Here is an 18,300-nt window from a genome sequence, read left to right as displayed (position 1 = left end):
TACAGACTTGGTATAGTGTGCATGGGGCATTAAACTTAGTAAATTACCAGACAAGGAACACAATCATTTGTCCCCATGTAAAACAGCACACTAACCAAGTAAGTCACTTAATAATTAGGGCATAATAAGCTTTATTACAAGCAACTTATTACATGCCAATTACATTTTCAATTTATTAGCAAACGCTGAACAGAAGTAATACTGAAGGTCATAGACACTACATGACAAAACTAAACTGCAAAAATTTATGTGTGACCTTAGTCCATCATATAATCAACAGCAAAAACTTGGAAAGGAATAGAGTATTTGTTTCACTGTATGCCCCGTCAATCACTCCACTCTTTCCTTTACAGAAACATTCATATTAAATTAACTTGTGTAATAACTTCTTTGATAGTCTCCGGAAATTCCTGAAACAAAAACACAAATTTCATGAATAGTTGATTAAAAAAAAAAAAAAAAAAAAACACACAGTAGGTTACATGTATTAAAAAAAATATGAAAAAATGACGAAATAATAATACAACACATTAGATGAGCAAAGCTTTACCTGCAAAGACTAGATTCTTGAAAATCTGAATCCATATTACTTTACTAATAATCACCTACTAATTACCTAGCACTACAGTTCATTGCATTACAATGTGTCCTTACTTTATGTTCATTAGAGACAAGCAAATAGGGTATACCATATTTTTCACCCTGTAAGACGCACCTAGGTTTTAGAGGAGGACAAAAGGAAAAAATATTTTTCATTAGACCTCAGGTCAGATCACCAATCAGACCCACAATGTTAAGACCCCAATAAGACCATAGATAAGATCCCAATGTGAATGACCCCCAATCAGACCTCAGATAAGAGCCCCATGCCTCATATCAGCCTCTGCCTCTCATCAGCCCTAATATCAGCCCCCAGCAACAGAGCACATAAAAAAAACAAAAAAAACACAAAACACTTACCTCTCCTGCTCCAGACGCTGCCACTCCTCTACTCCAGCACTCTTCCTGCCGCCGGCTGTGCTGTGAACCAATGCGCACAGCTTGAGGATACAGAGCACCCTCACACTGTGCACAGCCACAGCACAGCTGACTGCAGAGGACAAGGAAGCAGTGAGTACAGAGCCCTCACCGCTTCCCGGTCCTAATAAGCACTTCCATAATGGAAGCGCTCATTAGTATTCACCCCATAAGACACAGGGACATCCCCCCCCTCCTTTTTTTTGGGGGAAAAAAAAAAGTGTCTTATGGGGTGAAAAATACAGTAAGTACCCAAGTGGTGGTAGGTGTCAGACCATTCTCTACTGAAAAGTTTGCAACCTACAATATCCCTGCTGCTACCACACAATCATCTGAGAAGCTTCAACGCTCGCTTCTGGTCTCCTTTCCTAATACACTGCAGACCAAGTTGTTGTGGGCAGGGTTTTCTCTCTATATTAGTCTGTCTTTGTTACGAACAGAGGGCCTGGACCCACTGTTCTAACAAACCGGTTTAGCTAAACCTATGGGTGATGTCCTGGGGGTCCCCTGGTATTCACCCTTTAACCCCTATACATGGATCTGCTAGAATAGTCCACGTACAGTTTGCAGCTGACCCGCAGTGGTCAGACACCAGTATAAAGCAGCAAAGAATATTCGAGACAGATCCGAGGTCAGGGCAGGCGGAATAACGGTCAGTAAATAGGCAGAAGTTCAGACACATGGGAAGACAAATTGAATAAACACATCTTTGCTTGCTAACTAGAAAACTAGGAACCTAGAGCTGAGACACCTTCCCACTAGCGAAGGTGCCTTAAATACCCCAGGGCTGCCAGCCACAGGCTAGGGAAACAATTGGACATAGGCTAACCACTGCCAGCAGAGGAATAAAGGAGAGTGCTCCCGGACAGAGGGATCGGCTGGGTAAGTAGCATGGTCCCTGTGTCCATAAGAAGAAGCGATGTCAGGCATGGGACAGTGCAACAGTACCACCCCCCCCCCCTCCTCCATTATGCTCCATCTTCTTTGTGCTTGGTTTTTGCAGGAACTTCAGAAGAACTGAGACGTCAGTTTTCCAGGATCTCTCCTCAGAGCTACAGCCCTTCCAGTCCAAAGATAAAGTTTTGCCTCTCTTCTTCTTTATACAGCAGGAATGACAGGTCTGGATTGGCAATTAAAGATCACATGTTTGAGAAGAGAGATATGGAAAGATTTAGGAGAGGTGCAACTTGTAGCAGACTAGATTAAAATTCTTAATAACCTCAAATGGACCAAGGAAACGCAGAACCAGCTTGTAAGATGGTACCTTCAGTTTGATGTTTTTAGCGGATAGCTAAACTTCATTTATGGTCAGCAAATTTTTTCATGTGGGCAGTAGTTTCTATAAGATCGGCCATGGTTAGGGATGAGCGAACCCGTGGAAGTTTGGGTTCGCCCGAACTTCAGGTCAAAGTTCGGGTCCCGAACTTGACCCCCAACCCGGACCCCATTAAAGCCAAAGGGACCCGAACTTCACTTCATTATTTTCTCGTTATAACATGGTTATAACGGTGACGTCATCGCAGGTCCTGCAGAAAGAAGAGGATTACCGGCTGCGCGATCAAGTGGATGAGGTAAGTTTTTTTTATTTTATTATTTTGAACCCCTCTATGGCCATTTTATTTAGCATTCTGTCTTAAGAATGCTATTATTTTCCGTTATAACCATGTTATAATGAAAAATAATAAAAATCATCCAAACACCGAACTTCAGTGAAAAAGCCCGCAAAGTTCAATACGAACCCGAACTTTGCAGTTCGGGTTTGCTCAACCCTAGTCATGGTCTCTTGCCAGATCTGAGAAAAACTGTCAACTGAAGAGTCGGCTACCAGTACCCCAAAGGCAACAGAAACAGGAAAAGGAACTCTGATTTGGAAGTCATATAGAACACAAAAAAAAATTGCCTGTAGACTCACTCGCATGGTTACAGTGAGAGAATTCTGGCCATGGAGGCAAAGAGATCCAGTCATCCTGATGAGAATTCGTAAAGTTGTGCAGGTAGTTAAAATCTAATTGATGCGCTCCACTTGTCCATTGGTCTGAGGGTGGTAAACAGAGAAGTTTACAGATTGCTCTCCAGAACATCAAAGTAAATTGCACTCCCCCATCGGAAACAATACGACAAAGAAACTCGTGGAGAAGGAAGATCAGTTTCATGAACAATTTTGACACATTTCCAAGGTCTCCAATGGAATAATTAGGTTCTGGAGACAAAAAAAAGCTTTGGAAAAGAACCTGCATGTTATTCTGCCAGAAGGAGATTTCTGCATTATTACTGCTCCTGCTTCTGTGGAGGATGCATCCACCTCCAGAAAGCATTTTTTGTAATATTTTGACAATGAAGTACAGGGGAAGAGGTAAAAGCTTGTTTCATGGTTTGAAAAGCAAAATCTGTCTCTGGTGTCCATTTTATGGCATCAGATCCCTTGCGGTTTACAGAGGTGATTTTTACATTTATGGAAAAGTGGGGAATAAACTGTCTATAATAGTTTGCAAAGCCCAAGAATCGTTGGATTGTGTGTAAGTGAGACGGCTGAGGACTACATAGCAGATCATTTTTCAGGATCCAATAATATAACAAAGGAAGGGAAGAGAGATCCTCTTAAAAACACACTTTTCAAATTTTGCTAGTCTATTTTCCTTTAAATGCTTGAGTATGGACATGCTTACAATGAGATATTAGATCAGGGAAGAAAATCAAGAGGTCATCCAGGTATGCTACAATACAAATATACAGAAGATCTCGGAAGATGTCATACCCGAACTCCTTGAGGACTGCTGGAGCATTACTAAGTCCAAAGGGAATAACTAAATACTCATAGTGGCCATTATGAGTATTGAAAGAAGTTTTCCACTCACTGACTTTGCAGATACGGATCAGGTTGTAGGCTCCACACAGATCTAACTTAGAGAAGAAGATCCTGGCACCTCAAAACTGTGGGATCAACAGTAGAGGATATATATATATTTTTTAAAGTTACAATAGTCTATGCAGGCTCAGAGTGACCCATCCTTTTTTAACAAAGAAGAATTCAGCTCCGGCTAGTGATGAAGATTTGAGGATGAATACGCTCTCTAGATTTTCCGACATGGCTTGAGTTTCAGGCAAGGATAACGAATATGAGATGTGGTCCCAGGAACTAAATCGACTGGACAATCGTAAGGACAATGGGAAGGGACTCTACCTACTTTTGACAACGTTGGCAAACCTAAGGTAAGCTGCTGGTAACTATTGCAGGTTTTGGGGTACTGGAGGAAGTCATGCAGGCGGTACAGAAGTCATGCATCCAGAATGACAGGCTGATCTCCAATGTAGAATCTTTCCAGAATTCCAATCCTGGACAGGGAAACACAGGCACGGTGACAAACTGTAAGGACTCAGTGAGAGCCCTCCCATCCAGAGAATTCACCAGGTACGGCTTCTCAAGGCCTGATGCAGGAAGTTTCCTGCCGAACAAGAATCCAGAAAGGCCGGGTAATGTCAACCTAGCAGAGGAATGATCTTCACCCAGGCTTTGAAGTTTCTTGGCTTGAGAAGACATGTATGGGCATAGTGCTCCTTATCTGCACATTACATAAACATGTTGTTGGAATGCCTGAACATATGCTTTTCCTTCATCAATCCAACGCTGTTAACCTGCATAGGCTCTGGTGCAGCAGCAGAAACAGAAGGTGACTGCTGTCTCTGAAATGTAGGTGCCAGACGAAAAGGTCTAATCTCATGAGCTGCCTCTCTGGCACGCTCCCAGAACTGTAGGTCAGTGCAGGTAGCAAGGGAAATCAAGGCTTCCAAAGTAGATGGAATGTCACAACTTGCCAACTTTAATTTGAATTGACAGTGCCCCCCTCCTTCCTCAGTAGAGAAGAGGCAGCAGAAGAAGTTCGCTCAGGTTTCTCAAAAACTCTTTGAAACGTATACAGAAATTATTGAAGATTATTCATAATCGGATCACTCCTTTCCCACAATGGGTTTGCCAAGGCTAGAGCTTCTCCTGACAAATAGTAAATCTTAAAGGCCCAGTCTGTGGACAAATACTGGGACAGCAATTTAAAGTGAATTGTGCACTGATTTATGAATCCTTGACATGACTTGAGGTCACCTTCATAATAAACGAGAGCCAGAAGCTCCAGTAAGTACAGCTAGAGGAGGAGGCACTGGTGCCAAGACTGCTGCAGATGGACCTTCAACAGGCCTGGAGGCCTTCCCAAGAGAATGCAGGCCACAGCCTGCAGTATACATCGAAGACTCCGGCAGACAGGTCTACCACTGAGAGGGGAAAGAAGGTGAGTGGACCTTGACCATCAAGTAAACAGTGGGACTGGCTGAGCGCAGCACTGGGCATAAGATGCCAGTGCAACAGTCTATAATGTTTATTGTACTTGTTTTTCTGTCTTATGTACTTAAACCTTTTTTCACTTGCAGTTCTATTAATGGCGATTCAAAATAATATAGCCTCAACAAAACCCAAAATGATTTACAACTGTCAAAGTAAGGCTGCGTTCACACGCGCGTGTCCGGATTAGTTCCGGTGTGTTGCGGCAAACCCGCGCGAGTAGGAATGCAATTGCAATCAGTTTTGACTGCGATTGCGTTCCGATGTTCAGTTTTTCTCGCGCGGGTGCAATGTGTTTTGCACGCGCGTGATAAAAAACCGACTGTGGTACCCAGACCCGAACTTCTTCACAGAAGTTCAGGTTTGGGATCGGGGCTGTGTAGATGTTATTATTTTCCCTTATAACATGGTTATAAGGGAAAATAATAGCATTCTGAAAACAGAATGCTTAGTACAAGGTCAATTGAGGGTTAAAAATAATAAAAAAAATTAACTCACCTTCTCCTCTTGTTCGCATAGTTCTCCCGGTCTTTAGTTCTTTAAAAGATAAACTATGGGCTAAAGGACCTTTGGTGACGTCAGATCACATGCTCCAATCACATGGTCTATCACCGCTCATCTGAACAGCCCCACATGGTCTATCACCGCTCATCTGAACAGCCCCATAGAAATGAATGGGTCAGGATTCAGTGCGGGTGCAATGCGTTCACCTACCGCATTACACCCGCGCGGAATACTCGCCCGTGTGAACGCAGCCTAAGGCTACTTTCACACTCGTGTTTTGGCTTTCCGTTCCGTTAGACCCTCAAACAGACCTCAGATGAGACCATCAATGTTAATTACACCCCAGCTCAGACTCTGGATCAGAGACCCCAATGTTAAATCAGACCCCCAATATTAATCAAGCATTGGATTAAAAAAAGAAATAAAATAAATAAAAATCAACAACTGTCCCTCCTGAGATCCAGTGCTCTGCCTTCCACACGGTGACCCGAAATTTTACAGTGTGAGGTCACAGAGCACGCCTACATCCTTACATTACGTGCAGGTCGCAGCACAGGGTGCGGCAGCCGGCAGAAGACCAGGGAGCAGTGTGAACAAAGCTAGCACAAGGAGTGCTGTATTCACCACTTCCCGATCCCATTTGTACTAATGAGCACTTCTATAATGAAAGCTTTCATTAGTATTCGCTAGGGCTGCAACGATTAATCGACTTTATCAATAATATTCGATAACGGGGTTCGTTGTCGACGAATCCAGTTATCGAACAATCGCCGATTTGTTGCTATGCGGGCAGTTTACTTTAAATCAGCGCATCTTTATTTTACCTTACAATGAAGCTCCAGTAACAGGCAGAGCGGACTGCAGTGTAACATCACTTACTCACGTGACGCGCCTGCTCCGCCTCCTTCATTCATAAAGTGGGCGGAGCAGGTGCGTCACGTGAGTGAGTGGCGTTACGCCGCCGCCCGCTCTGCCTGTTACCTGAGCTTCATTGTAAGGTAATAAAGATGCGCTGAGTAAAAGTTACTGCCAGAATAGTCTGCTGTGAGCAGCGGGGCCGGGGCTGTTATGGGGAGTGGGATCTGTGTATGGCACTGTTATGGGAGGGGGATCTATGGATGGCACTGCTATGGGGAGGGGGATCTGTGGATGGCACTGCTATGGGGAGGGGGATCTGTGGATGGCACTGCTATGGGGAGGGGGATCTGTGGATGGCACTGCTATGGGAGGGGGATCTGTGCACTGTAATTGGGAAGGGGGATCTGTGCACTGTAATTGGGAAGGGGGATCTGTGCACTGTAATTGGGAAGGGGGATCTGTGCACTGTAATTGGGAAGGGGGATCTGTGCACTGTAATTGGGAAGGGGGATCTGTGCACTGTAATTGGGAAGGGGATCTGTGCACTGTTATTGGGAAGGGGATCTGTGCACTGTTATTGGGAAGGGGGATCTGTGCACTGTAATTGGGAAGGGGGATCTGTGCCCTGTAATTGGGAAGGGGGATCTGTGCCCTGTAATTGGGAAGGGGATCTGTGCACTGTTATTGGGAAGGGGGATCTGTGCACTGTAATTGGGAAGGGGGATCTGTGCACTGTAATTGGGAAGGGGGATCTGTGCACTGTAATTGGGAAGGGGGATCTGTGCACTGTAATTGGGAAGGGGATCTGTGCACTGTTATTGGGAAGGGGATCTGTGCACTGTTATTGGGAAGGGGATCTGTGCACTGTTATTGGGAAGGGGATCTGTGCACTGTTATGGGGAGGGGGATCTGTGGATGATACATATAGCATAAGATGCTATATAGTGTCATCCACAGATCCCCCCTCCCCATAACAGTGCACCGTTCCCCCTACCCATAACAGTGCCATCCACAGATCCCCTACATAACAGTGCCATCCACAGATCCCCTACATAACAGTGCCATCCACAGATCCCCTACATAACAGTGCCATCCACAGATCCCCTACATAACAGTGCCATCCACAGATCCCCTACATAACAGTGCCATCCACAGATCCCCTACATAACAGTGCCATCCACAGATCCCCTACATAACAGTGCCATCCAGAGATCCCCTACATAACAGTGCCATCCAGAGATCTCCTACATAACAGTGCCATCCAGAGATCTCCTACATAACAGTGCCATCCAGAGATCTCCGACATAACAGTGCCATCCACAGATCCCCTATATAACAGTGCCATCCACAGATCCCCTATATAACAGTGCCATCCACAGATCCCCTATATAACAGTGCCATCCACAGATCCCCCATAACAGTGCCATCCACAGATCCCCCATAACAGTGCCATCCACAGATCCCCCATAACAGTGCCATCCACAGATCCCCCATAACAGTGCCATCCACAGATCCCCCATAACAGTGCCATCCACAGATCCCCCATAACAGTGCCATCCACAGATCCCCCATAACAGTGCCATCCACAGATCCCCCATAACAGTGCCATCCACAGATCCCCCATAACAGTGCCATCCACAGATCCCCCATAACAGTGCAATCCACAGATCCCCCATAACAGTGCCATCCACAGAACCCCTACATAACATTGCCATCCACAGAACCCCTACATAACAGTGCCATCCACAGATCCCCCACATAACAGTGCCATCCACAGATCCCCTACATAACATTGCCATCCACAGAACCCCTACATAACATTGCCATCCACAGATCCCCTACATAACATTGCCATCCACAGATCCCCTACATAACATTGCAATCCACAGATCCCCTACATAACAGTGCCATCCACAGATCCCCCATAACAGTGCCATCCACAATTTGTTTTAATATGGCCTTTGAACATTATTTTTCAAGTAAAATCATATAAACCTCTTTGTTTTGTAATTTTGGTGTTTTTCCCGATTAATCGATTAAATTATCGACAACTAATCGATTTTTCAAATAATCGTTAGCTGCAGCCCTAGTATTCGCCCTGTAAGACGCACTGACATTTTCCCCGCGACTTTTTGGGAAAAAATAAAAATGTGTCTTATAGGGTGAAAAATACTGTTATTATGAAAAAAGGAAGGAAACTGGGTTCTAGAAGTTTAGGAGGCATAGGGCATATCAGAAACCCATTCAGCTACAAGGTACCACAGCTCAGGTTCATTCAAGTGCAGTAGATACAAGGTATAACTAATTATATGAACAAGCACTAGGCCTGGATAAACCATGAAGGAGCCTTCATTCTGCTCATCAGCAAAGGTTCTGGTGGTTGGACCAACCCTGATCAAACACTGCTGACCTAGCCAAAGGATAAGCAATCAATATTCAAGTCCTTTAGACTCACCCCTTTCTCTAGTGCTATTCTCTGCTGCGCTGATCCAAATCTCCTGCTGCTGTCTGTTTACAAACTGCAGTAGAGATGTGCCGTATACCACTGGCAGCAAAGGTTATGTGCCGAACACCTGCACGTCACCAACCCTGTATGGCAAGTGACCACTGCAGCCAATCACTGTCCATGTGATGTATACTACACCGCTACTCTGATCGTTGCTGAGCCGAAGGCGATCTCTTTCACATTTGGTGGTGTTATCTTAATGTGCAACTGCGGTTTTATTTTTTTCTAATGCGTAGGGACAGTGACAAGGAACATTTGCCTATCATACTTTATTTAGGGAAAATGTTTATTTATGGTAGAAAACTTGGGCTGAAAAGTCCCTTAGCAGCGCGCTCTCAAATGAGCATTGCTGAGGGCCATCCGTCTATCAGCATAGTACTGTACTGACTAGGAAGACGGGCTGTGACGGGAGCGCGGGCCTCTGCCTGCATTGCTCCCTCACAGCCTGGTTTACACACTTATTAAATATGGACTTCTACACAAAGTTTATGCTTACTGACTAGCATGGCCAGCGCTGTCAGTGAGCTTCCCCCCTGTACCTGCGGCGTGCTGGGTAATGAACCAGCCGCCGGGAGCGGTGCCTGACCGAGCAGTAAGCGCTCACTACAGGCAGTGGGAAGCTGCTATACAGTATATAGGGACAGTTATGCACTGCCTATAGTGAGCACTACTTTTCATACACAGGGCTCCAGCCATTTGCTCCTAACCTAAAAAAATTTAGTCGCCAAACTTAAAATACATATAATTACGGTGAAAAAAAAAAAAAAAAAACACGTCTTATCTAGGGTTGTCACGATACCAAAATTTTGACTCGATTCTGATACCATAAAAAAGTATTGCGATACTCGATACCACATGAAAAAAAGAAACCACCAAAAAAGCTGCGTGCATTGCAGATTTTATGGCAAATTACCGCGTTCACCGCATAGGAGATATTTTTAAATATTTTAATAGTTCACACTTTTTCGGGCGTGGCGATATGTATTTTTTTTTTTATTGTTTATATATTTTATATGTAAAATTGGGCAAGGGGGTGATTTAAACTTAATATTTTGGTGTTTGTTTTTTTAACTTTTTTTTATTTTATTTTTTTACTTTTTATTTAATACCCATTTACCCCCTTAGGGGCTAGAACCTGGGATCTTTCATCCCTTGTCCTATTCGCCCTGATAGATCTCTATCAGGGTGAATAGGACTTTACACTCTCCCTGCTGCTCTGTGCTTTGTGCACACATCAGCAGGGAGCTGACCATGGCACTGCACCACCAATGATTATAATTTTTTATTTTTTTTGTTGGGGGGGTGTTCGGTGCACTGCACCACCAATGAATATCGTTTATGCTTAATACAAACGCAGGCTGCCATGTGGGTGCCGGACATATTCCATATCCGGCACCCAGCCTCTGTAACTGTGCGCTGAGATCCGCCGCTATTAACCCCTCAGATACTGCACTTAAGGGGTTAATAGCGGCGGATCGCAGCGCGCAGTCATAGAGGCTGGGTGCCGGGTATGGTATATGTCCGGCACCCGCATGGCAGCCTGCGTTTGTATTAAGCATAAACGATATTCTTTGGTGGTGCAGTGGCCACAGCCCCTCCTCCTCCCTGCTATCAGCCCATTGGTGGCAGCGGCAGTACAGGGGGGAGGGACTGCCTCCTTCTCCCCTGTGCTGTTGAGAAGAACATGGCCGCGCTGACAGCAGCACGTGTCATGTCAGTAATGTGAAAGCGGCAGAGGTCTAGGCGCAAATGGCGACAAGACTACAAAGTCTTGTCGCCATTTAGCAATTCTAGGTAGCATTTGCGACCATTTTGGTCGCCATCTGGAGCCCTGATACATATTCCTTTCCTTCTTGTATCAATCTATTTTTCATATTTTGGCCTTTATTCTACTGACCATGATGCAGGACACCTATGTCAATTGGATATATTTTCTTTTAAGCAATAAAATGAATATAAGATACTGATGTGGACAATCTTAAAGGGGTTATCCGACACTAACAAATGCTTCACCATATGCCGGGCCCCACAATGATTCTACTTACCTGGCTCCCTGCGCCTCTCTTGTTGCCCACACCACCGCTGCTTCTCCCTGTGCGTGGATGAAAACATCCAGTGTCGGGAGGGGGGAGCAGCCAATGTCAGGCGGTGACGCTAGGGAGGCTCGTCCTCGTCTCTCAAAACCTGATGTTTTCATCCATGCACGGGGAGGAGCAGCAGCAGCGGCGGTGCGGGGTGCGGGGACCAGGAGAGGCCTGGAGAGTTACGTAGGTAAGTAGAATCAATGTGAGGGGCCCAGCATATGGGGGAGCATTTGTTAGTGTTGGATAAACCCTTTAATGGAAACGCGTCACAACGATCAAGCAGTCTGATCTGAAAGTATAATGTTATAGAGCAGAAGGACTTGAGCAGACACTTTTTTTTTCTTTCTTTTTTTTAGGAAAAGGAAAGGATGTCAGCCATTTAGTGAAACCACCCATTGGACTCCTAAGTTCGGAACAAGCAGAGAATGCAAACGGTGTTATAAGGTTACTCTGGATCTTTTCCCACAAACTAGGATTACGGTATATACATTTTTAAAATATAGTGACGTGGAAAATTAAAACACACAGTAAAATAACAAAAAAAAAAAAAAAAAAAGTGTAACACAAAAAAGTAATTTAAACAATAGGTCATTTTCTGATGACACATTCCTTTTAAAATCTCATATCATACATCCCGGAATATGTCTGGTTCAGACAGATGCTAAGAGAGGAAAGATCTGTATATCAGAAATGTTCTACTCTTCAAGTGAAAGGTTTATTAAAGAATACATGAAATACTTACAAATTTTCTTTGGGGAAAGATGACTAGCATTATTTCTGAAGTTCTGCTGAAGTTGAGCATCAGCCTTACTATCCTGTCTCAACTCTTTATATACATTTAGTCTTGGAGGACCCAGTTTTTCTTTGCATGAAGAGCGCTCAAAGTTGGTTGAATGTCCACCGCGGTCAACATTTTCTAAATTCTGATTAGCTTTTGAGACAAATGAAGGAGAATTGCACATTATTTCCGATTTTTCACTGTCTTCAGCAACCTTAGCAAGACCCCTTTTAACTAAATCAAAGGCCAGATTTTTCTGGCCATAAACAGATACTTCCAAATTGCTATTTCCAAGCTTTTTAACAGGCAAAATGATCAAGTCCTGGTTTTGAACAAAACTGATGCAATATCTAATGGCATCTTGGGACCAACAGTTTCCATTATCTGGCCTCACACCATGTAGTGTGCAATGGTAGGTCAGTGCTGGGAGGCAAGAAAGTTCTGCAGGAATCCTTTTCAGCTTTCCATAATCTGAGTAAGGAATGACTTTGTCAACTCCATGGTCAAGCAGGTACAATAAAATAAAGTTCCTGTTAATGCTCCTTATTTCTGCCCTGCACCACTCTTTTTCATCAAATGACTGTACAAGACAAGGAGAACCTGGTTTTACCGAATCCCCAGCTAGAGGAGTAAGGTCATCTGGTAGTTGCATCAACTGTGACAAAGTGTCCATCGTATCAAGAGAGCATGTGCGCTGAACAAAAAAACTGGAGGGGTCATGAAATGAAGTAACAAATCCGGGATAAACCTCTAAAGATTTAAGATCCTTCCTTGGAATTTGTGATAAAGAAACACTGGCCTCTGATTGAGACTTTGGCCTATCAAGCTGTACATCAGCTGAGCTCTGAACACTTTGAAGGTAATGCAATAGAAGAAGTCCATCAATTAATATCTCCACTTTCCATGCACTGATAGATTCCACAAATTCAAGAAATATTATTTGAATTTTTCTCTGCAAAATTGATTTTAATTGTGCTGTAATCACATTTTCACCAATTTGTTCAGTCCCAGGCCATTTACACACTAGTGCTTGCCTAGGAATGGAAAGCCCTTCCAAAGAGAGTTTTTTGGCATTGTGCATGCTAATTATTTCATGTGCACCATGGTCAACAAATAATACTAGCATCTTCCTTGTGTTTGGGATGAGTTTTTCAACACAGGCTCGAAGCCAAATTTGCATCTTTTCAGATTTTGCCAAACAAATCATTCCCTCAGATATATCCTTGACTAAAAGTCGGTTGCCAACTTCCTTGACAGTGGCAGCAATGTGTGAATTTAATTCGGATTCCTCAGGAAAATTGACTAAGGTGACAAAAAGTGTTTCAAACTCGGAAATATGTATGTTTTTTACTTCTTCCATTAGGCCAGGCTTTACTGTCTTGATACAAAATCTGCCATTGTTTTTATCGGCAGCAGCTTCCCCTTGTGTGCTTTCACATGAACTATTAAAAGGGCTCGGGTCTGATTTTGGAACACTGTCTTTGGTAACTGCAGAAGGTATTTTGGAAGAACACTCAAAGCTTCTAAGGAGTTCTTCTGAAAGTGACTGTCCTAAGGTTATACCGACCTCCCACTGAAGGCCATGTTTGCAAATGAACTTGCAATTGAATGGTTCACTTTTAACTTTCTCAGAAAACATTTTAGTAACACTTTCACTCCACTCAGTATGGCCTTGTAGTTTCTGCACCCCAGTGAGGAAGACAGGGACACTTAATCTGGGTATATTTGAGAACCTTTCAGGAAGAATGAAAATGCATGAAGAATCCACACTGGCTACATTACCATAATCAATAAACTCGACACAAAAACGGTCTTGGAGAAAGTCTTTAATTTCTGCTCGATAGTATGCATCATCATCCGGATACTGAGCGACAACTAGAAGACCTTTCTCAAAGTTTTGTTTATCAATGACTTGGAATGACATTTTATTCAGCTCTTCAACCAGGTGAATGACCTCGTTCTCTTGTTTGACAAGTTGCACAAAAAAACTTGAGGCACTGTCTATGTGGGAAGCATAAACAAGACAAGTGGTATCTGGATCTATAGATGTTTGAGGAAGATCAACAGCTTTTAAAAATTTTGGATTGCAAGAAATGTTCTTGTCATTGATGGGGTCTACAGATTTTACTAGAGTTCTATCAGTCTTTTTTTGCAATGTGCTTTTAGGTAAAGAATCAACACTGTCTACACGATGCTGATTTTTTGTCTCAGATTGTTTAGCTTTGCTTGGAATGGATTTAACCCCTAACAATAATGCAATTTTTTGGTTTATGGAGATACTTCCACTATATAATTCCAGCTCCAAATGTCCTTCATGGTCCTTATCCACTACAACAGCCCTTAATGGTTCACCAAGGTATTCCTCTTCAAACCAGGCCTTGGCCTCCACTGTAAGAGGGGATTCTTTCATGCCGGCCAGATAGCATGGAATAGCTTGCATTGGTTCAAGTAAAATATCATAAGCATCTTCTGGAATAGCAATCAATTCACTCTTTTCCACCTGCTGGCTATCTCCAAAATCTACAAAAAATGCTAGAAAGAGAGACGAGGAATCCATGGGGAATATTAATGCCCTGTAAAAATTGCCATCAACGTATTTAACAATGCAGAGCTCATTTGCTTTCATCGCTGGCTTTAACTGATCACCTATCTTAGCTACTTTCTTCATCAATGTCTCAAAGAGGTTTTCATTTCTTGCAAGATGGCAGTAAAACCTTCCAGTTTTATATATGAAAGTCACGTAGACCTCTTCTACGCTTCCTACTTTAAGGTCAAAACTGGAGTAGCAAAATGTATGCAAATGGAGAGAGGGAATGTGTTTTCTTAAAACTAGATGACCCTTGTCAGTCAATATTTTGTTTCCATTACCAAGACTGGTTTCCAAGTTTACAACATTACACAGATCCCCAAAACTATTAATGAACACAGAAATCACGGTGCATTTCATTACATTGGAAGCAGACCGAACAAGACTTTGAAAATCTTCATACGCTTTAGCAGACCATTCAAAGTGAACGTATGGGGGAGAAAACACTTGACTCAAACAGCATCGAAAAGCTTGGCCTTCCAATTTAAGAAACTGAGGTTCAATTGCACGAAGTTCTGAAATCAACACTTTTTCAGTATTCCCAAAGTCAATTAAAATAACCTCAACTTCATCAGCCGAAACATATTTTGAAACGACTGCACGAACATACTTGCCACTGCTGGAGGACTTCGCAGCACAAGCAACTTGTCCATGTTGGTATCTGTTGTCACAACAACTATAACATTTCTGCATTTCTTTCATTAAGGTTGATAGTTTGGAGGCATTTTCTGACATTTGACACCAGAAACAGGCTGGCGAGTCCACATAAGAACATTCTACATCCATAATAGCCCCAGGTTTGAACATATATTGTTTGTAACAAACTGGGGTAAATCCAGGTGTTTGCAAACTGTTGGCTGGTGTACAAAATGGAGAGGTCCGCTCCACTGGTTTGTGTTTCATGGCCAGAGTACCCAAGGATAAGTGTACATCTGCACGTATTGAACGAGCAATGGTTCCTTTAGGTTTGGCAAAGTTTTTGCTATTTTTTGTGTCGTTGTCTGGGGACTGGCAGCCCAGCTTTAGCGAGTTAGAATTTAAGTCCACTTTCCAGAATTCTGCAAATCCAGCTTGAACCAAAAGACTGACAATATCTGAAGAGCTCTCAGACAGCCGCATTTCCACCATGTACTTGGACTTTTGTTTTGCAAGAACATGGCAAAGAAGAGCTTTCCCGTTTATGGTTTCTTTAAAAAAGGCATTTGCACTCTTAACCCACACGTCATCGATAGGATAGGCATATGCTAGAGAGCAGCACATTGCAAATGCAGGCAAGACGCTTAACTCCGGCAACAACACCTTTACATCGTAGAAAGGAATGGTCTCTGTATTCCCAAAGTCAAAAAAGAAAACCGTAATTTGCGGACTAAGCACATCAGTGATCATAGCCCTGTAATAATGTCCGTCTAAAGTGTAAAGGGCACAGCAAAGTTGACCAGGTTTGGGATCTTGCAAAACCATCTCCATAAGCTCACATTTATTGTATTTTTTTGCAATCTCAGCCATCATGTATGTAAACTCATTTTGATACTCGTCAACTCTTATCCAAAAATTTGAGGGGTTTACGACATACTCAACATAGACTATGTGGACTGCATCTAAGTCCATCTTCACTGATTTGTAAGAAACGGTTTCAATGTATTCCATCTCCATGGTTGTGAAGGTCTCAGGAGAAGAGGTGCTTTGACAGCTCTCATTAACGGCTGAATTTGTATTGCCTGTACATGAACGCGGAGAAAAAAATGGAACTTCCTTGTTCGTCAAATGACAGTCTGCACTGAATTCGAACTCTTTTGCGTGTAATGATAAATAATACAAACGATCTTCACTGCAAAAGTCTTTTATGTGACCAATGACAACATGTCCCATCAGGGCTTCTTTAAACAGAGCTAGCTGCAAATTTCCAACACCTTCTATATGGTCATTGTCCCGAGATAATGCACATGGGATAGCCATCATGGGTAAAGACAAGAATTCTTGCTGCAGCCTCTGCACGTTGGTGGATTGTATGATTTCACTACAACCAATATCAATAAACCAGACCTTCACGTCATTACAAGAGATTAATTTATGGATAACTCCTCTATACCATAAGCCATCTCTCCGCTTGGCAGAGCAGAGTACACCAAAACTACCAAGTGTGGAACTTGGTCCTGTTACAGCAGTCTCATAATAAGAGCACATAGTAGAGGTCAATTTACCTAACTCTATCTCCCATGACAGGATATGACAAAAAAAACGATCTGGGCTTATGGCAGCAGAAATTTTTATTTTTTCCATGGTACCGGCACAAAATTCAGGTCTCATGTGATCTAGCATCTTTTGAAAACGTGGAAGACCGTCAGAACTTGTAAACGTGACATCAGAGCCTATTTCCTTTTGTTGCAGCAAGTCCGGCATTTGTTTGCAGTGAGAGTTTGCTGGGAACTTGTGTAAAATTTCTACGAGAAGGCAAAAGGACTCCGAATCTATATACTTTGCTAAACTGAGCTCAATGGCATAGCTAATGATTTTTGGTATTTCTAAAAGAACTTGATGAGGTAAGAAGGTTTTCACGTTCCCATGAAGCTGCTGACCGACCAAGGAGGAAAAATAATTTACGGCTCGTGAAGTCCACTTATTTTCAAGTGGAAGTAAATTGGAAATTATTCCGCTGACCACCTTAGGAGGGAGAGTGAATAATTCACCAGTAGCGGAAGCAATTTGTTGAGAAGGAACTTTGAGGACATTGCCTTGATCTATTAGCACAACTTCAAATTTTTTATTGACTTTATCCAAAACTTTTCCTCTGTGCCATATTCCATGGGGTTTATCTTGTGCCAAGCAAAACTGCCCAATATCAATGTCCTCATGGTTTTTTGGAACTAGTTGTATTTCTTTCTGTAGTATATGATAGTCAAATTCAGAATCAGAGATATATGTTCCTTGGAATTTTAGCAGGACATCTCCAGGTTGGCAACTGATAGATGAGATCTTCAAGTGCATTTCCAAGTCACACTTTTCTGTTAAAGCCATATAGTCCATTATATCTGAAAAAGAAATATAAGCAGTTACTCAAATGTAAAATAAAAGCTCCACAAGAATGCTTTAAAATAACGACATATACAGTACAAAGATTTATCAATTAGGACGATATTTTTCTAATATGCTTACACACTTGGCCGGACCTGTAAAGGAAAGATGACTTACCTGCTTCTCGATGCTAGCTCCCTGCTCCTTCTCCTCCAGTCATGCGATGCTCCACTGGGTTCCCTCAATATTAACCATCGGGTTTGACATTTCCGCACCCAATCAAAGGCTGTGGCGGTGACTGGCTCTCCTCACATCAGGAACCGGTCTCCTGCCGCGACCAGTGATTGGCTGCAGTGATGTCAAACTGGATGTTGACATCGAGAAGAGCATTGCAGGGCTGGAGCAGAAGGAGTGGGGTGCCAGCACTAGGAAGCAGGTAAGAAATCTTTCCTTTACAGGTCTGGCCAAATAGAGGGTTTGCCAAGTGGGGAGCCGGCCTCCATGATCTTGAAAAGCAGATGGGAAAAATCGCTTTAAGAAGGGCAAACTCATATTGAATACCTATTGTGCCTCACATCAACTCATACATGGACACCTATTTCTGGTGCAAGGGGAATATTTAAC

The 18,300-nt window shown here is 43.0% G+C and overlaps 1 protein-coding gene across 1 annotated transcript; it reads right to left on the bottom strand.

The window, feature by feature from the left end:
• Positions 1–215: 215 nt before the first annotated feature.
• TDRD15 (tudor domain containing 15) lies at positions 216–17,679 on the bottom strand. Its single transcript, XM_040429868.1, has 2 exons — positions 12,042–17,679; positions 216–410 (listed from the first exon to the last, which is right to left on the bottom strand). Coding segments are annotated over exons 1-2 (5,640 nt in total). The 3' UTR covers positions 216–408.
• Positions 17,680–18,300: the final 621 nt, after the last annotated feature.

The sequence above is a fragment of the Bufo bufo genome, chromosome 4 (genome assembly GCF_905171765.1).
Source record: "Bufo bufo chromosome 4, aBufBuf1.1, whole genome shotgun sequence".
Classification (NCBI taxonomy): Eukaryota; Metazoa; Chordata; class Amphibia; order Anura; family Bufonidae; genus Bufo; species Bufo bufo.
This window is presented reverse-complemented; position numbering and strand designations above follow the sequence as displayed.